The 20,436-nt window shown below is 50.3% G+C and overlaps 1 protein-coding gene across 3 annotated transcripts in view; it reads right to left on the reverse strand.

Moving 5' to 3' along the window:
- CLEC16A (C-type lectin domain containing 16A) overlaps window positions 1-20,436 on the reverse strand; it is a 210,424-nt gene that overhangs the window by 95,655 nt on the left and 94,333 nt on the right. For all 3 annotated transcript variants that reach the window (XM_060120550.1, XM_060120549.1, XM_060120551.1), the window contains exons 17-18: window positions 17,443-17,571; window positions 9,049-9,169 (exon numbers count right to left, since the gene is read on the reverse strand). In XM_060120550.1, coding sequence (XP_059976533.1) covers window positions 9,049-9,169; window positions 17,443-17,571 — 250 coding nt within the window. The remainder of the gene's footprint in view (window positions 1-9,048; window positions 9,170-17,442; window positions 17,572-20,436) is intronic.

Consider the following 20,436-nt stretch of genomic DNA (forward strand, 5'->3'; position numbering starts at 1 on the left):
ACAAGGACCAAACTTCTATCTGCTGACAGGGAAAGATGGTCAAGTACGAGGGGCTACTCTGTTGGCCTCTGCTGGCTGGGCCCCATAAAGTCGCCAAGCACTGTGCTCAGCACAGCAGGCAGCATCTCTCCCGTGAGGTACAGACAGAGATCTGAGGTTGGGGGACATGGTCATGTCTGACACAGAGTCTGACAGTGCTAAAGCTGGGACCCCACCACTACCTGGACGCCCATCCACTCTCCCGGCTGCCCTGAGATGCGGCCGCAACCACTTCCCAAGGGTGTGACATGCCTCAGATGTTCCTTTAGCAAATCTAAGCCACAGGTCCCCTGTGATCAGAGAAATCAAAACCGTGGCCCCATTTTCAAATGCCTGGGAAGGACTGGGGTTTGGAAAAAGAATACTTAAATTGTAGAGTGCCTTCAGCAGAAACCATCATTTTAACAGGCAAAGAAGGAGAAAGCTCAAAACCCAGTCTCTACACTCATACACCTCATCTCCCCAATGCACAGAACAGAATCTAGAAATTCTGCTTTGTAGAGGGAAAAAATAATAATTTTTGTCTTCTTCAGAACTGTCTAGGACTACTTTAATACATAACCAACAACAGAGGGCACAGCCATTAGGTGACCTTGTGATTTCAGCAGAACATGTCTCTCTAATGCAGTTCAATTATGATTGTAAGTTTATAAAACAGGGAAAGATTACAGGAATATACATTAAACCACATCAATGAGTGCTACTGAGGAAAAAAAAAAAGGTCCAGCAGACAGGTACCAATCAAATAATCAATACGTAGGAAACGGCTACATTACTCTGCTTTAAAAGAACCAAATAATGCTGCAACTGGATTTACTTTAAAATTTTCCACTTGAACAAAACTGACAGCTGTATTATAATCACATTTCCAGTCACTTTATAAGATACAAATTTCATTTCTCCATATTTCTACTTCATTTCTGAAAAGGGGCCAGCAACATTATTCATCAAGCACACAGAGAAGCAGCCTAATTCATGGGGGGCGGGGGGAAATGCTGTTAATTCCATGTTTTCCATTTCCTTAGAGAACTGGTGGTTTAATTCAAACGTGACTTTTTCTGATCAGTTCTAGTTTCAAAGAAGGATAGGGAAAAAAAGAGCAGCATGTTATCCCTTAGGTAAAATGATATGGAATAGCTCAACTGTTGAAATTAGGGCAATCTACATTTTTAGAAAATACCAAGGTGGGTTTAAGATTCTTGGTATACTTCAACAGGGGGGGAAAAGCCTGCATTGGGAACCTGACTATTCAAATGTTATGGTAACGATGAACAAACATCATGCTTTCAATTCACAATCCAACTGCCTCAAATTACTCAAGACAACCTTTAGAAATGCCACTTTCATGTTAATGAAAGTGCCTTAAGTGTTTATGCATAATTTAAGAGAGTGCTAAAGCTTTAATCAGTTCAATCCAACAAGCCTTCTTTGAGTGCCTACTATGTGCCAGGCCCTGTGCCAGGTACTAGGGATAGAAAAACAAAGTGCTAAGTATATGTTTGAGGTGTGCCTGGGAAGGGTGGAGGAGGAGGCCTACCCAGCCCAGCACTGAGGAGGAGGGAGGCTGGGAGCGGGGCTGGGAGGGCAAGCCTGGCAGAGGGGCCACCTGGGCAAAGGCCCAGCAGAGGGGAATGGCAGGAAGGCTGTGTCTAGGAACCTGCAAGCAGCACCACAGGCAGGTGGGCTCAGATGCAGGGAGACATAAGGCAGAGGTGGAAGGCCAGGGCCTCTGAAATCTACAAGTGGGGAAAGTGATGTGTTAAATCTACAAGTGTGGGCTAGATTTGCCTTTCAGACACAGCAGCAGGGTAGATGGACCAATGTGGAGCAAGGCCATGGGCTGGGATCCCACATGGAAGACACTGGGCACAGAGAGTCTGGGCTGGGGAGGGGCCAGAGCTGCAGAGGTGGGATGGCTGCTGACCCCCTGGCCCTGGGTTGGAGCAGGGTCAGGAGTGGTTCCAAGTCAGCAGGTGGGGATGTGAAGAGACCACGCATGGACCGTATTCCCTTTAAAGACAAAATACGGTGGGGGAGTGCAGGCCGAAGAGCCCCCAAACCACACTTGCCTGAGATGGGACTTCAAATGCCACAGCCAGACTTGCCTCTCGGGTTTCATGCTAACAACATTAGTCCTCTTCAGCGTCAGCACAAAACAAACCAGTTCTCCGGAGCCCCAGGCCTGAATGCTTGAACTAAGCTGTCCCTGAGGAGCCATCTGGGTATGAATCAAGCCTCCCCTACAGGTTTCAGTTCTTCTCCAGTTAGCGGGCACCCACTTTCCTGAAAGTCATCTCTCCAAGAAATTTATCCAATTAACAAGCTTGTGTGACCTCCTCCACTTCTCAGTGTATCCCCTGGACGGAAACAGTCACGAGGCTTTGCTTTCTCAGAACTCCTAAAGAGCACCTGCTAGTTCGGAAGACTCATTCCGCGCCCAGTGTGCAGTCCAAATGAAGAATGCTAATGACTGCTTCCACTAGGAAAGCCTTCGCACACTGAGGACGATGCTGAGCATTTTTGGTGGATTCACTCTTTATCAACGGAACAGTTCTGAAGCAGGCAGTATCATCTCCCCACTTTCACAGATGAGGAAAAGGCTCAGGGAGATTAACTAGTTTGCTCAAGGCCACGCAACTGGGATTCAAACCCAGGTTTTTCTGAATCCAGAGCCCCGAATCCTAAACGTTACACTCCTTGTTAATTAAATGTTGGACTTTTCAAGGACTTGATTTCTCTTCCCACTTCATTAAGCTTTTATTTTGAAAAATTTCAAACTTTCAAAAAAGTTTAAAGAACGGTACAATAAACACACATATGCTCTTAACCTAGATTCATCAATGCTTAATATTTAGTGGCATTTGCTTCCTCCCTCACTATACCCACACACTCACACATTTTTATCTTGTGAATCATTCCGAAGTTGTAAGCAGCATGGCACTTTACCCCTAAACTCTTCAGCCTGTATTTCCTAAGAACGAGGACATTCTCCCACAGAACCACAATGCCATCAACACCCCCAAGAAAGGTAATACTGATCTCGATTACGTTATCCAATTGCAATCTATGTGCAAATTTTTCCAATTTCACAAAAAAAGCCCTCTAAAGCTACTTTGTTTTTATTCCTCAATCCAAGATCCAATCTCAGGTGACAGTTGTCATGTCTCTTCTGTTTCAGTAATCTAGAACAGTACCCTGGCCCTCTCCATTCTGTTTGCTCTTCCCTGACACTCCCATTTGTGAAAGGTTGTCTAAATGTCCCGCATTCTGGGTTTGTCTTTCAGAGTCTTTACTATTTATGCTCTTTTCTCATTTTTGCCAAGATGAGGCACATGACAGTGACTGGGCCATCAGCAAAATAAGGCAACATAGAGGATTTTCCAGAACTGACAGGACCACAAAACTAGCCTTGGCCTTGCAAGAGAAGCAAATCGACGAGCTCACATTTTCACGGACTTACAATCAAACCACATAACTTGCTTAGGGAGCTTCACAATACTCCTGCTGGAAACGACTCTTTAGGCACTCAGATGAGTACAGCCAGAGATGTCCACTTTGTCTAAAAGCTCTCGCCTGCAAGGGCGTTAGGATGAAGCACACAGAGTGCTGGAAACTGGGGAAACAGGGAATATATAACATTCACATTCACATTCATTAACAAGAGGATAATAAAGAGAGTGGGGCTTGGTCCAGAATTCAAACGTAGATGGAGAATTTGGAGTACGACTGCCACATGTGGGCGTCGCGAGCCTTGTACGTGCCATAGCTGTGCTTGTTCTGGGGCACGAGCGGTCTGCAGGCGGTGGTCGGGGGGCGGACACAGCCAGAGCAGAGGCCCATGGTGGGAACATGCCTGGTGTGTCTGAAGAACAGCAAGGATGCAGAGAGAGCCAGGTGGTATCGGGTGATGCCCAGCCTCATAGGCCCCTGTAAACATCTCTCCTCTTCGTCAGAGTGGGATGGAGGCCACTTTGAGCAAAGGAAGGACGTCATCTGACTTAATGTGTTAAGAGGATGACGCAGTGTTGAGAATAAACTGTAGGAGACCAGGCAGAAGCCAGTGACCGGTTAAGAGGCTGCTGCCAACTGTGCAGGTGAGAGATGACGGCAAGCCAGGCACTGAGGGGTCGAGCTGGGAGAGACGGTCAGATCCCGGATATATCTGGAGGGAAGCGCGGCCTAGGTGTGCTGACCAACAGGAAGTTGAGTCTGAGAGAAGGAGGGGAGACAAGGAAGAGCCCCAGGTGTTTGCCCCCAGGATGGAGCGGCCTGCTCCCACGTGGCAGGGGGGAAGGCTGCGTCCCCACACCTCATTCCCCACTGCCACTGGCCCTGTCACAACCTCCTAACTGGCCTCCCTACGACTGTGCCAGGCACGCCACATATCCCGACTCACTGACTCCTCCCAACAGCTCCAATTTACACGCGACGAAACTGAAGCGCCAAGAGATTAAGTTACTCGTTGAAGGTCATACGGTGGCAGGTGGCAAGGGGCCGAGCTGGGATTTCTCCCGGCACAGAGTAGCTCCCGAGCCCACACTCATAACCACTAGGTTACATGGCCTCTCCAGACCCTCAACATGGCTCACAGCCCTCTGCCGTCTGACCCAGCAGTTCCAGTTCTAGAAGTGCACATTCAGGATGCTGTCCCCGTGGACACCCTTTGATGGCTTCCCACTGCACTGGAGTTGAGATCCTGGTCATCGCAGCCCCTCTCTCCCCTGCTCCTTTCCTGCCAGCTGCACAGGCCTCCTCCAGGATTCTGGGAGGCCGTAGCAAGCTCACGCTCGCCTTCGCCTCCCGCTCTGACATCTTCTCGGACTCCCTGGCCTCATCTCTGCATTTTGTCAGGCAATCTTCTGGTCCCTCCTTGCCTGTGCCTCTCCAGACAGGCCTCCCTCACCAGCCTATGAGGCCTTTTCTCCTAGTTATTCTCTAGCCCTGGACCCTGTTCATCACCTCCACAGAGCCACCTCGATCAACCTGTGACTGTGCCTTTAGTATTTACTTCCTCACCTGTTTATGGTCCCTTCCCCTTGCCCCCCAACTGTAAGCACCACAGAGCAGAGACCAAGTCTGACTTCAGTTCACTATGACATCCTAGATCCCAGCACTGTGCCTGGCATACAGCAGGTGCTCAGTAAGTAGCTGAATTAATGGATGGGTTTCGCTGAATGGATTTAAAAAACCAGAATACAAGATTAGGTGCGTGCCGCAAATGGTATGGTTACAACTATGTAAATGTCAAGTGCCCACGTGGACGCAGGCAGACAGGCAGGAACCTGGCTTCTCCTCTGCTTGTCCTCAGAACACTACTGGGCTGTCGGTCAGTAGGCCCAGCGGTGACTGTGCAGGAGTGCCCCGCCCTCCTGGATGCCTGGATGCGGTACAGCGCCCTTCATCTGGGCCCACGCAGCCAGAGCCATCTTTCTTACCCCCCAAGACGGCGCCGTCATACAAGTGATGAACTGATTTAAATATTTCAGGATGTGCTCCTCAAAATGTTGTCAAAGCAGAAAATGCCAGCCCCTCAGCACCCCGCAGTATGAGTCCTATCTCATTCATTCAGCAGCTGCAGAAGGGACGCCGGCTCTCGTTCACCGAGCACCTGCTCCACGCCAAGCTGGGCGTCGCGTGCTTCATGAACGTCATCTCTGTTGATCTTCAACAGCCCTCCTCGCGAGGTCTTTTAGAACCATTTTAAAGGCAAGGCCACTGAGCCTCACGAGCGTTAAGACCCTAAGCAAGGTCACAAAGCTGCTTGCTTCCAACTACAGCAGGGGCTGCAAAATCAAATGTCAATGAGGCCAGGTGGGCGGAATACAGGAGAGTGCGCCCGGGCTCCACCCAGAGCAGCGGCGGGGCTGGGGAAGCTCACCATCTGCAACGGTGGCAACCAATTCAATCAAGGAGAGAAACCCAAAGTCCTTAACTGTTAGAGAGAAGTATTTATAGACGCAGTAACATGATGTCTTCCCTTTGCTTTAACACACTGGGGGCGGCGGGGAGCAGGGGTGGTTCAAAGAGAAATGGTGGAGCCAAGGAAATGAGGCTTAGCACAAGGCAAAAACTACTGAAGCTGAAGCCTGCGTGTACAGAGACTCTATGTTGCCTCTAAAATCTAATCGATTTTACCTAGTCAAGTCTACTCTAGTCTTCCCTTCCCCTCCCCCTTCCCTTCCCCTCCCCCTTCCCTTCCTCCCTCCCTCCCCTTCCCCTCCTTCCTTTATGGCTGCCAGTCCTGACCTCCTCTCCACATCACACTTCTTTCCAGTGAAAACGAAACAGGCTTTCAGCACAGTTCACTTTTTTTCCAAAGGCGTGACGGCCTCTTTGATGCTCTTCTTTGGAAGCCACCTTGACAGAGCTCACCTGACATACCTGACCCCCCCCCCCCACCGCCAGCTGCTGGACATGTGGGATGGCTTCTGAGTGCTCTTATGCTGTGGTTTCTTATCAAAGTGTGACAAGTTTAGTAAATACACTTAACGTCTCTTCCTGCAGCAGAGCTGGCATTCCTTTAAGCAGACCCTATCGCCTTAGATAAAAGTTGACCAACCCCCAAACACTTCTCCCTGAGTCAGCTTCCTCAAGCTTCAGGGAGACAAAACATGGTCTCATAAGAAGCAAGCCCAGCCTCCAACATTCAGCAACTACGAATGCCTTCACCTACATTAGGAGGTTTCCTACCTTTAGTATACACAGGAAGGCATTTTGTGAAGTGCAAAGCATGTTTATTTTTCCCAAATGGAAGGTGAGAAGCTCCAGCATTTAAGAATAAACACCAAAAAGAAAAGTCAACACATGCGTATCTTACTCTAGTACCATATGCTCATAAAATCCATAATTCATAGTATTTTCTGGACGGCACCCTCTTTAGCAAAGACATAATTTGCAATCAGGCTGGGTAAAGACAGACAGCCATTACTTTCTTAATGGCCAACTACCCAAAAAGGCTCAGTTAAGTGATCTCAACTAGCAATCTAATCAATTAAAATTGATAAGTGAAATACTTTTAACCTTTGTTTCAGCAGGCCATTCCTAGCGGGAGGAGGGAGGGAATATGAATTCCCAGCATAAAATTTAATTCCATTTCACGGATGCAAACATTCTTGCTGCCTTGATGGAGTGGCCTCCTTTAAAGCACACTGTTTCTCTCTCTTTCCTTGAATCCAATCAGAGAAAGATGGGTTTATGGGTCTCTCCAGCCAATTCCATCCATTTAAACCTTTACAGAAACCCCGTGACCATTTCTCAAGGGGGAAAAGGGCCAAAGATGGGCATAGAGCAGAGGGGATGTAGCTTCCTTGTTCTTCCGAGACAGAAGGAAAAAAGAGCATAAACCAAGAGGAGGCAAGAAAAAGGAGTCGGACAATCAGATAAAACCCATTAATAATCATTTACCGAGAACCTTCCGTGTGTCAGGCAGTATGCCCTGCTCTTCATAGGCACCACCGCATTTGATTATTGGGTAATACTCCGGTTTCCTGAGCATATGCGAGGCGCTATGCTCGGTCATATTCTATTTCATATTACAGTTCACTCCAGTCTCAAAACAGCCCCGTAATGTAAGGAAGATCATCCTGATTTTACAGGTGAGGAAACAGAAGCTGTGGTGGTTTCAATCATTTGCTCGAGGGAAAACAGAGAGGAGCAGGGGTACATGGCTCAAAGGCCAGCCCTCAAGGGTCGATATCATAATTGCTGGTCACACACTTGAATGAGTCTTGTTAAAACTCATTCAGTTGTACACTAAAACTTGGTGAATTTTATTGGATGTAAACTATATTTCAATAACGCTGATTTAAAACAAGGGCCCTCTCATCACTGTACACTACAGAGTGGCCATCTGCTGCTCCTGCCTCTCCAGCTCCCATCTCTTCTTTGTGATTTTCCTTTGAGGGCCCCCTCCTTCCTCACCCCCAGGTGATGGGGTTCAAAAGGAACAGGTCCCACCTCCCAGCACCACAGCTGAGCACGAGACCTTGGCCTAGCCAACTTCTATAAAAGTTATAGGGAAAGAGAAGCTCTGTTTCTGTCAGCGCTGCTTAGCCAGTTCAGCAGATCTTGGCCATCTTGTCACTACTTGGTGAGAGCCCTCTGGAGGATGAAGCCAGAACAAAGGAAAGCAGAGCTGAGAGATGGAGGGTGGCAGCTTCCTGATGACATTGCTTGAGTCCCTAGATCTAGCCATGCCTGAAGGCAACACTACTTCTGGTTTTACAGTGGTTATCAGCGAATTCCCCTTTCTTTTTCCTTAGGCTAGTCTAAGTTGGGTTTTCTGTCTCTTATAACCAAAGAGTCCTAAAATATCATAATGTCTTTAAGAAACAAAAAACTATCTTGCCCATCAGTGTGCACGTGCCCCACAGCAAAGAGAGGAAAAAGAGAGTTCTATGAATATGAGAAGGGTTACGGGAGCATGACCAGGCTGTATACCCACTGTCTCCTTTAAATCTCAGCCTCACACTGCAGAGTAGAGCACGGAGGCACTGCGTGGTGAAACAAGGAGCCCAGGGTTGCAGGCTAAGCACATGGCTCTCCGGCTCCCAAAGCCATCATCTTTACCTAAATGCTGGTGATTTGCATTTTTGAAAGTTTTCTTTGTTTTAGCAGCAGAATCCTTTAGAATCCTCATTAAAATCATACAGACAACCTTTAATACACAAAACCAATCAGACTGGTGCTGCTGTGACTATACGGAGGGTAGGGATCCTGGAGCTGTGCCCACCCCCGGTTGAGACCCCAATCACTGTGCACAGACCTTTCAGCAAAACCCCCGCACAGCGCCCACTGGTCTCCAGAAAGCAGGGCCCACAGACTGACTTCAAGGTGCCCAGAATCTAGGGCCCTTTCTTCGAAAGATTCGTGTGACAAGCACACTCTGTTAGCTCACGGTCACGAATCAATCCCAGTACAACATGCAGGTCGCACATGACCTTCCGAGCGACGCGTGAGCCAGCCTGGTGGTGCGCCCCCCACCACCGTGACTTGGGGTCACCAACTCACTCAGATCAAGGACGTCATCCGTTTTGATCAGGTCTTCTTCCCGCGTCAGTGGCAGCTGGGTCTCGGGCTGCCCTCGCAGTTGCAGTGACAGGGAACGGAGCATGAAGAACACCCGGATGGCCTGGACCAACAGTTCGGAGAGAGAGAAGATGGAAACTGAAGTCATTTTGGTGAGATGCTCCATATGGAGAAATCACACAGTGACTCTTGATTTACAACAAACAAAATAAAGCCCCCCTCTCTCAGTATCACGGTTCTGGTGCTTTCAGAGCCAAGATAAAAAACAATCAAGGATGCACCCTGTTTTCAATTATCCACAGGTTCAGGTTTGGGCCACTTCACCTCACTGAGAGCACCTGTCACTTGCCAGGACCTTTCCTCTAGTGTCATGTGACCTTCATGGCACCCCTGCTCAGCAGGCAGCCCCGCTTCGCAGATGAGGCACTGAGATCCAAGGAGGCCAAGTGACCTGCCCCCGGCTCACATCTGCGGAGGGCAAGAACCAGGTGTCTTCCAACTAAACCAGCACGGAATTTGGAAATCCAAATCATGAGTGTTTCAAGGATCCACCTACTGAATGTGGGGGTGAGGGAGACAGAAGGTGACATGCTGGTGGGGTTCAGGGACAGCCAGACCCAGCAGCCCTTCACCCGGGAGCCTCGGCCCCTTGGCGTTACAACAGGGGCTGCGCCACTGACAGGGCAGAGGACCTGGCACCTGGCAAGTGTGCAGTGATGTCAGTGCCCCGAGAGCCCCTCAGACTTCCCCAGCCAGCTTTCTGGGGACAGAGGTGGCCCCCATCAGCACAGGGATTCCTGGCCCATCGAGGAGGAGTCTTGGCAGACTCCAGTGTGAGCAGGCATTTCCAGAGAACAGAAACAAAGCAGAATCCCAGGCTTTGGAAGCCAGACAAGTTTGTGCAGAAAGCAGCCTTCACCCTGGGGTTAGCCTGCTCTGGAGGTACCCTCCCCTTGAGTCCTAGATTGGGGCTGACTTGCCCACCAACAAGAGGCCAGGAAGGGGAGGGGCAGTCACAGGGGAGGTGGCCTCTGGGCCACTTTCCCTGACTCGTAGCTGGTGGGCCTGCCCGAGGGAAACGGCTCCTGAGTCAGACATACAGGTCTGCGTTGGACTCTTAGCTCCCCACGCTGGGCAAGGCCCCTGACCCCCACGAACTTCCATTCCCTCCTGCGTGAAATGGGGGCGGGAGTCTCTACCGCACGGGGCTGCTGGGAGATTCTGAGATGATCCTGGCGGGGCAGCAGCCAGCACGGGGTCCGTAAAGGGGCAGCCACCCTTACTCCCGCCACTCAACATCTGGGCATGGAGAGGCCACGGGGACAAACCACTGTCGCCACTGGTGAGCCACGCAGCCGCTTTTGGGTCCTCTTGTTTCCAAGTTCTGAGGCTGTAGGCCTGGGTCACTGAGATGGGAGGCTGCCCTTCATAAGACAAGGTGCCTCCCAAAGCAAGAGGCGGGGGGGGGGGGGGGCAGATGGCTGCCTGCAAAGAGCCAGGCTTGCACTGGCTCCCGATGACCCAGGCAACCAGGATGCCCGTGGGCACCTCTAAACCCTAATCCTGCCTTGGCCCAGAACTGGCAGGAGACCTTGGGCCAATTACTTAAATTCCTAATGCAGAAAACTGGAAGAACAGTCCTATCTCCTGGACCTATTCTGAGGTCAGGTATTCCTCTGTCAACCAGAAGCACTAGAGAAAAGATAAGCTTTTATATGATAGTGGTGGTGGTGGTGGCGGCATTGATCGGATTGTTTTTAACGTTTTAAAGTGCAGTCTTCATAAAGACGTCTGTAATAATCAGAAGAAAAAGAGCTGTAGTTTCACTATAAACCCAGCGACACAGGTTTTCTTTATTAAGCACCAATTGCGTGCCAGGCAACATAGGCACCTTATTGCAATGTAAAGATTTTAAGCAGGAAGGAATGGAGCTGAGAGGGGCAGGGCGATCAAGTTCACACTTGAGAGAGGTGAAGTGGGGACTGAAACCAGGAATGTTTGATACTTGTGTCACTTAGGCATATACACAAGGGAATTCAAACCCAGCCCAAGTGCAGAAAGCCCAAGATGTGGGTGGTCACTTAAACTATTTGGCTGTTTGAGCTCTCAAGTAAGGAGTCCTGACCTCGGAGATGAGGGGAAATAAAACAGAAAAAGGAAATAAAACAGAAGAAGGGTTTTTCTGTGTCAAAAATCCATTCATCTCGGAGTTCTGAAGGCAAAGAAATCAAGCAGGACCAAAGCTGGGGGATGAGAAAGGAGAAATGTGTGTGGCTTGCTACAGCCCGATCACTCTGAAAACCAGAAACCTTCCAACATTAAAGGAGCCTGGAATTTGGCTCCTAAGGTAGACCTTTTTGATAAAACATCTGCTTTTGCTCTTCAAGTAACAAAATGGAAGACATTTCCAGGAATACAAAATAATAACAATAATTAAATAATTAAAAATATAAAACAAAATAAACACCCCCAATAATACTTTTCCTGCGTCCTGCCCCAACTCCTAAGAGAAGGAAGAACATGTGAGACGCCCACACCCATGAATGTGAGGGCATGCTCCCACAGGGCCAAGTACTCCACTTGGGCGAAAGCGGGGCTCCCATGGGCGTCTATGGGGTTTGGCAGGCATGGTGACCAGCCCCACAACTCCGAGAATCCACAAAAGAAAGGTGAGATACCAGGATAAGGGTCATCAGATCATCCCACTGCCCTCTAAAACAATAACTGCTCCCTCTGTTTACCCATGGCCTGCCAGGTACAGGTGAGGGTTGTACTGTGTCACCTCGCTCGAGCCTTTTAACAACCCTGCATGGTTCCCATTTTATAGACAGGAAACCAAAGCCTAGAGACGTTAGGCAGCCTGCCCAAGGTGATTCAACTAATAACTAGACTCCGAAGTCTGTGTTCTTCTAACCATATGCCTTTGCCTTCAAAAGACTGAAGGATTAGGGCCCAGGCTTTTATTGAGTGTTTTTCTTGACTTTGCGAAATAAATGTGCAAGTTTAAAAGTATTACTGAAAAGGAAAAAGGCATCCTTATTCTTTGAGATGCTTTCATAGAATGATACGAAGACTGATTCTGGAAGAAGAGATTAGATTTGGAAAGGCGTGATGGCCGACCAAGCTCAAACATAAAGAAGAGACTTTTCCGGTTTGCTTCCACGCAGCTGGGAGTAAGCCCTGGCAAGGAGAGCCCCACGAGTGGGGTGGGGGATGGCTTCCAAGTCAGACAGACCTTGGTTCATCCTGGGGTCAGGCGAGTCACGTGGATCCCCCGAGCCTGGGCTGGAGCTCTGGAAATGGAGTGCCCACCACCCCGATCACAGGGTGGGAGATGGTGGAGAGGACACCTTGAGCCCTGGAGCAATGCTTGGTCCGAGCCCTCTCTCCCGCTGCCTGTGCTGCGTGTGCAAGCTGATGAGTTCAGGCGACAGTCGCTCAGGTTAGGAGCCCACTGAGGCCGTGGAAGTCAGTCATTCTTAAAAGAGTGCTGAAGCAGTTTAAAGTGGGCGCAGCCCTTTGGGAAAGCAATTTGGCAATATGTAGAGAGTCACACAAAAAAATACTCATACCCTTTGAACCAGAAATTCCACTTCTGGGAACTTATCCTAAAGAAATAAGCCAAAAGAAAGGAAACACTGTATTTGTGAAGCTGCTCATTACAGTTTAGTTGAAAATAATGTAATACTGGGAGCAACCAAGATGTCCACAGCAGGAAAATGCCTGAGTAAATTATGGCAAAAGTCACCAGATAAACTTTTTATGCAGCAGTAAGAAATTAGGCTTATTAAAACTGTATCACTGTATGAAAAACTTCTTGCTCTACAATGGAGAGAGAAAAGCAGCAAGGATGAATGCAAGTCCATGGGTCCATGCCCCACGCAACCATGAAAAGATGTGTTTGCAAACAAAAATGGGAGAAGACACACAAAATGTATTGTTTGTTTAGGGTGATGAAATCACAGGAAATTCTTTCCCCCTACTTTGGAAACTTCATGAGATGTTATTGTATTTTCTTTAACGCGTAATATACATCCAAAGAGTAAAAGCAAAATAGCCTATTTCCTCAATGTCAATAGCGATAAACACAAAAACTGTTTGTGGTTTTACGAGGGAACAGGGACACAGAACTAATGAAGGGACAAATAAAACCATGCAAATATCTTTATTTCATAATGGCTTCCATGGTTACTCCATAAAGATGGCTACCAAATGTAAAATAGATAGCTAGTGGGAAGCTAGCTATCCCACATAGCACAGGGAGATCAGCTCGGTACTTTGTGACCACCTAGAGGGGTGGGATAGGGAGGGTGGGAGGGAGACGCAAGAGGGAGGAGATATGAGGATATATGTATATGTATAGCTGATACACTTTGTTATACAGAAAAAACTAACACACCATTGTAAAGCAATTATACTCCAATAAAGATTTTTTTTTTTTTTTTAAAAAGATGGCTAGTGGCTTAAATTCAGTTTGGGACTTTCACCAGAAAGTCCTCTCCCTAACTCTCTTTTCTCTAGCATTAAGCTTCAGTAGGTTTCTTTCCCACTCAAGATGCTAGAATGCTCTACCACTCTTCAGGCACTTCACAGCTGCTCTCTCTTATTTACTCTGGGCAAGACCTGAGAGGCAGGACACCTGAGGAACCTGAGGCTCAGGGAGGTTAAGTAACTTGCTCAAGGTCACACAGCTAAAGTTGGGATTGAACCTCGGTTGGTCTGTGAGTCTGTGTTTTTTCTTAACTGCTTCTCTCAACTGCCCTTCCATGTGGGGTGGGTCCAGCTCAAGTCCAAGGTTCTGCATGCATGTCCTCATCAGATGCCAGCAGTTCCTGTGACCTCACTTCAACATGAATTTCCCTTCTTAGCTGGGATGGCTCAGTGGCACTCTTGCTATTTTGGTCTTATTTTATATTATTTGTTTTCTGTCTATTCTTGCATCTAGCACAGTGCCTAGAAAATGCTTGATAAATATGTCGAATGATAGGATAAATGGTGTAACTTGCAAAAGGCAAGAGGGAAACATGACTTTACTGCCAGATGTCTTCCCGTGGTCTGCAAGGCTCTGACCCTCCTCTCCTAACCCCTTCCCTCGCTCCGCTCCAGTCACCCCGCTCCCCGCTCCTTGGACACGCCTTACTCTTCTGCATCTCGAAGCTTTTGCACTTACTGCTCCCTCTGTCCGGAAAGTGCCTCCTTTACCTCTTTGCCTGGCTAGCTCCTTCTCATTCTCTAGGCCTCTGCTCAGACGTCACCTTGGCCGAGCAGCTTCCCCTGATCACTCTCTCCAAAGCCGTGCCCCCTCTTTCCTTCAGAGCCCTCACTGCAGCCTGGTATCACACTTGTTCATAAACGTTGCCTCTCTCCATGCGATGAGAGGCCCCGAGGTGGGGCCGCATGCCCTGCTCACTCCTGCACCCTCAGGAGTCCAGCGGCTCTTTGATGAACGTATGAAGGAATGATTTACCAGTAAGGGTGGTTTGAACTACTTTGACAAGTCCTTAAGGAAAATAAAGGGTGGGGTTTCTGAAAAGGGTCAGCCTCCTAAAAGTTAGAAAAGTCTATACTCGCAGAAGGAAAAAAAAAAAAAAAAAAGGGAAGGAAAACCTTTGAATCCAACAGGACGAAATGGAATGTTCTCTGGATACAAGCAAAGAACATGAAACAAACCACATAAGCCCTCAATTGCTTGCTAAACCATACACTTCCTTTAGCTCAAATTCAAAGCACACTGCTGTGTTCTGATGTTTGAAATGGGCCGAGGAGCTAAGCTTCTGGAGGATTCCAGACAGCTGCCTTGCATCAGGAACTGGACTGGGGCGAGGGGTCAAAATTCCCCTTCAGAAATGGATCCTGGAAGTTACAAAGGGAAGCTTCTCTCAGGTGGATGGCTCTGCTTTGAGGTGGCCAGCCCCCTTTTATCTCATCTTGCCACCTTCTCCCTGGCTCTAAACCCACGGATGCTGGGACTTGAGAGTTGCTTTTATAAACTCACCGGACAGATGAAGGCCAAACATGCGATCCCAGGGAAGCCCAGACGTCCCAGGGGCTCTGCCTGTGCTTCATTTAGCGGTTTGGGCCGTGCAGCCCATCTGGGGCAAGGGAGGTGGGCAGCACAGTCCTGGGAACTTGAACTAAGAGAGATGTGAGGGTGAGGGAGGAAGAACCCCAGCCTCAGGCACCTTCTGGCCTTTGTGTTTCTGCCTTATTGCTGAGTCCTCCTGAGGACGCTGGCAGGGCAGGCACTGCTGCTTTCTGGGTGAGGAGACAGTGGCTCAGAAGGGAGCAGGAACCCCAAAGCCCAAGCAACCTTCCCTCTGCCATACGCCTCACCCCTGAATTTCTCCTGTGGATCAAGATCGTTTGCCCCAAGCCAGCAGGACATGATGCCAGGAACCAGCCAACAAGGCCAAGGTCCTCGCTGGGCTCCAAGGCCTCTGGGAACTGCCTCCTTCAGCTCCTCCCGGCCCCATCACTTCCCACGTAGCCTCCCTCATGGTGGGCTCCAGCCACGGTCCCCTCTTCGTCGGCGGTGCTGGAATGTGCCACGTCTTTCTGGGCCTTTGCCTCCCCCAGCTGCCCAGCCCTTCCCCCCAGTCTCGGCTCAAGGACCAGCCCTCTGTGCTGCTCCACCTCCTTCCCCGGGTAGGATTAGGGACCTGACCCCATGTTCCTTCAGAAACGGCCTTGGCCCATGGACTGGCGCTGCCTCTTCCCACCTCGCCCTCTAGACTCTGATTCCTTGAGGAGTGGGGCTAATAAACACAATGAAGGAGGCAGTGGCTGGCAGGGGGTCAGAATGGCCACGCTGCCTGGGTTGAGTTCTGGCTCTGCTACTTATTAGCTGGGGGACCTTGAGCAAATCACTTGACCTCTTCGTGCCTCAGTTTATCCCTCTGCAAGATGGGGATAATACTAGCACCAACCTTCCAGGGTGGTTGTAGAATTACGTGAGGAAATTCATACAAAGAACTGATATGAATGATCTGCTTTATCACACAGGCTATGAGCTCATATGACTGTTAAGGAAACCTGACAGACTGTGGACCGAAAAGAAGGCAGGATGCAACCCAGAGCAGCAGCTCTCAACGTTCACAATCTTCTGGACCTTCCAGCTCAGGGTCCAAGGAGGACCTGAGGACGGGGTCCTCTCTGGCCTGGGGATACAAGAGCTTGACTGGGTGTGTTGTCGTTACCCTGCTCGGCAGCCTCTCCTAGGCCAACCAAAGGTTAAGGGTGAGCATGTCCACTCCATGAAGGAGTGCAGACATGACATGCATTTGTCAGAACCAATCCCCCCATAAAAGCCGATGCCAAGGATGCCCAGTGCAAACACTGCCACCCGCAAACAATCGTGTGCCCGGCCACGTGGCCCATAGCCCTGGCTGGGAGAGCACAAGGAAGGAAGGCGTCACTGGCCCGGAGATAGGGTGGGTCCTGCGGTGAGGGCTGTGGGTTTGGTCAGACAGCAGGGAATGTGGATTGACTGCAGACACGGGTCCAACTTCCTCTGTGCCCTACCCCCACCCGGCCAGGCATCTGAGGCAAAATCTCCTGCAGGAAGGCCATGGAATCCTCTTGCTTTAGGCGGATCCAGCAAGTCAATCCCGCTCCTCAAAATCTAAAGGTTAAAACATTTCTGCCACTCTGGTTACACTTGGATTAACTCAGAGGAAGATGCGAGCTGATAACGGGAGCCGAGTGCAATGAATTCCTCTAATTTATCCACTAACCGCCACATCTCCAGGGAACGATTTTCTAGGAAAAGGTTATGGTGCTTTCTAAGAAAGAAACTGATCTTACCAGGGAGATAAAATACCCTGAACAGCCCTGGGAGATTGCTTCAGAAAAAAAGTGCTGATAACGGAAGCGCACACTGCAGCTGGGTTCTGAGAACTAATCTCTTCACACACCTCTCCTGCAGGCCAGCGAGAATCACAAGTGCATTTGCGTGTGCCTCGCCCCCAAGATTCCTCAGATACCTTAACACCACGCCATCTCTGGGGGACCCGGCCTCTCTGGGCCGATTTCACAGCAGCCTCACTTGCACTATGTCAACTGCTCACCCTCCGTGCTCCTTCGCAGAAGCCCGGCCCTGCTTCCTCTCTCAGAGCTCTGGGGTTGGGGCCGGCTCCACGCCAGTGAAGGCAGCCTGCCTGCCACCAGATACGACGCAATTTCAGCCTCTGCTTTAACAAAGGGCAGCGTGCCTGGGGAAGTTAGGCCTGGTGGCGGGGTGCGAGGGAGGAGCTCTGGCTCTTCTGAAGGCCTGTTGGAAGGCAGGTCTGGATGTGGTCAGGAACCCTCCGCCCCCGGCCCCGGAGGTGCTCCTGGCGGGCAGCAGCCCAGGAGAGGCTGCGTCCAGCGCCCACTCACCCGCCGGGTCTTCTCCACGTCACCACACGGCAGCCGCTTCACAAAGTCAATGCCCGTCAGTGGCGTGCCCGTTGGGGGCAGCAGGATGGAGGCGTCCATCATGAGATATTCCACATTCATGGGCTTCATCTAGAAGACAGACATCGGAGGGAAGCTCACTGAAGGGAGGAAGGTGCTGGGGCAGGTGACACTGGCCTCTCACCTCCATCTGCACATATTAAAGAGCACATCAACTGCGATTCGGACTGAGTGAAGCCTCAAGGCAGCCAGATGTGAGAGATGTGCCTTGTTGTTTTCGAAGCTGCAGATGTCCCCTCACCTGCAGTGACAGCTCAGACACTCTGGAGAAGCTGCCTCCCTGCTGTGAAAAGCTCTTCGTTCTCACCCTCTTGTTCCCCTCCCCGCAGCAGGGAGAGGGGCCTCAGTAAGGAGGCCAGCCCTTTACGGTGGTCCCTTTGGGATGGTCTCTGCCCCGTATGCGGAAGCCTGACTGCTGCCCGCCTCCTTCGCTGGCACTTCCAATACGATGACAGCAGATGTAGCGACGTGGCCCCCGTTTAAGGGGACCTGACCGCGGGGCAGGCAGAGAACTAGCGGCTTTGCGCGTAGGCCCCGTCCAAGCCTCCCAACAATCCCAGCAGGGAGGCTGCCGAACTTACCGAGAAAATGGAGGCTCAGGGAAGCCGAGGAATGGATGTGGGCGCACTCAGCCGGCTGGTGGCAGAACCATGACACGGACCCAGGCCTGCCTGGCTCCAGACCCACTATGATTTCCACAACACAACCCGCATTCCCCCTTCCTTCCTTGCCCCCCCTTGGCTTCTTACCTGGGGTAACAGAACCAAGTCACTTATTAAGCACCTACTACCCGCCAGGCCCCTGCAGGGCTCACCTCCTACTATGTGGGTGCCAGGGCTGTCCCATACTACAGAGGGGATCGCTGAGCTCGGAGGGAGGGCGCGTGCCCACGGCCACTGGGCCAGCCAGGGCAGAGCTGTCTGCCTCCTTCCACACCACCTCCAGGAAGCCTTCTCCGATTACCAAGACATGCTAACATCACCTCCCCTCCTGGAACTTTGTTGCATCAGTACTGACCCCTTAATTGCACGTGTTGTTGGACACTGACACTTCATTTACCTGGCATCATAAAGGAATGACATTTCACAAAGGTAAATATTCTATAGAATTAATTTTACTCCTTTAAGCATCATGAGCTTTTCGTGTCTCTTTTAGAAAGTGGGCTTCAATCATATCACACTTTTTTCCCTCCTGTAACATAAGGCTGACTAAACAAGGCAGAGCTGTGGAGAGGGTCCGGCCGTCCAGAGACCTGGTGAACACGGAGCCCCTTTGCATGTGCTGCCTACCTTCTTCTTTTGGACCCGTGAAGCCTTCCTCCAAAGGCCTGAGGTCCACCGTCGCTATTCCTTTATGCCAGAGTGGGGGTGGCAGAGCCCTGTCTCCCACCCAGGGCGCCTGGGGCTCCAGCCTTCCCGCAGGGCCTTCCCGGACCGCCTTTGGCTCCCTCGCAGCTCCCTCGGCTCCACCCCTCCGCTCTCAACCACCTCCGACAAGCCCCCTCTAGGACTCCTGCCCATTATGCCTCTGCATGAAGCAAGAGGTGACAGGAGAAACAGTGAAGGCTCAGAAGTGAAGGCCTGGCTTTGGCAGCACCCGAGAGCCTGTCCCAACTTCGCTGAGCTTAGTGCTGGTTTCCTTAAGTCTGAGCTAATGACTCATATATGGGTTCTGGGTATATGTCAACTGTTACTTCCCTAGAGTGCCAGGCTTTGTGCAAAACATGCAATAAATGTGTCACTGAGACAAACAAACAAAACCCAGGAAGCTCCCTAGGGCAGGAGGAGGGGAACCGAATATCCGTGGTGCTGAACCTCTATAGGAGGCAGCCCTTAGGTATTTCACAACCAGTCTGGAAAGCTGTGTGGTCTGGGTCCCATTTTACAGATGGAAAAATCCAGGCTCAGAAGTAAGCAACCCACCCAGGGTTCCAGTTGGTAAGTAGCAAAAGCAGAAACTGTGCAGGGGTTTAGGAGCCCAAGCTTTTCTGTGTTGTCACGTGACACACGAGCCTTACGTTTCCAAACAAGAAGCCAAATTTCTGGAGAATTACGTTGTGGAAGGGGACGTCACGGACATAACATAAGACGGCAGCTGACCACTGACTCCACTCCACTCCAATTCATGGTCCAAAGAGTAGAAGACTGAGACACTCTTTGGGGGGGTCTAGGGGATAACGGGGTGTGGCCGTCAAAGGTGTGAGGTGCACATGGGCGGCTCACATAGCACCGAGAGGAGGCCTGGTCACTGCTGGGGCATTTCTGGAGGTGAATTATACCAATTTACACCTTTCCCTTGAAAAGGCTCTGCGAGGCCTCAGACGTGCTGTGCGCGAGGATGTGGTGAGGGCCCAGCCATCCAGACGCCCAGAGACGGGCCAGGGAGCCAGGGAGCCACACAGCACACGCTGTCTTTTTCTTTTTGACATTTTAAACCCTTGGGTTTATTGTAAAGTTCCCAAATCACTTCACTCTTTTGCCCATGAAAAGGGCGATTTATCATCTAGTTACTGAGTGTCAACTAAGGGGCAGGTGCTGGGGACGCAGAGGCAAATGAACAAAACAGCAACCTGCAATCTTCTGCAAGACAGGGAAGACCCCGGGCTGGCACTGCGGGTTCAAGGAAAAGCCAGGTGCGGGAACATTGTGGTGGCACAGAGAAGGAGGCCGCACAATATGCAGAGCAGGGCAGGACACTGGGAGGTGACGGCTCAGCTCCTCGATGGCTGGGCACATGGGGGCACCTCCCTCAGGCTCTCTGACTCTTATTTCCTTACTGGCAAAAGCAGGATAATGATAGCAGTGACTCCCATCAGGCCGATGTGGGGATTAAGAGATTTCACATGTACGACATGCTGTACACACCTGACACGGACTCAGTCCTCAATCAAATACTATTCATATCAAAGTGAATCTT

The sequence above is a fragment of the Mesoplodon densirostris genome, chromosome 16 (assembly GCF_025265405.1).
Source record: "Mesoplodon densirostris isolate mMesDen1 chromosome 16, mMesDen1 primary haplotype, whole genome shotgun sequence".
NCBI lineage: Eukaryota > Metazoa > Chordata > Mammalia > Artiodactyla > Ziphiidae > Mesoplodon > Mesoplodon densirostris.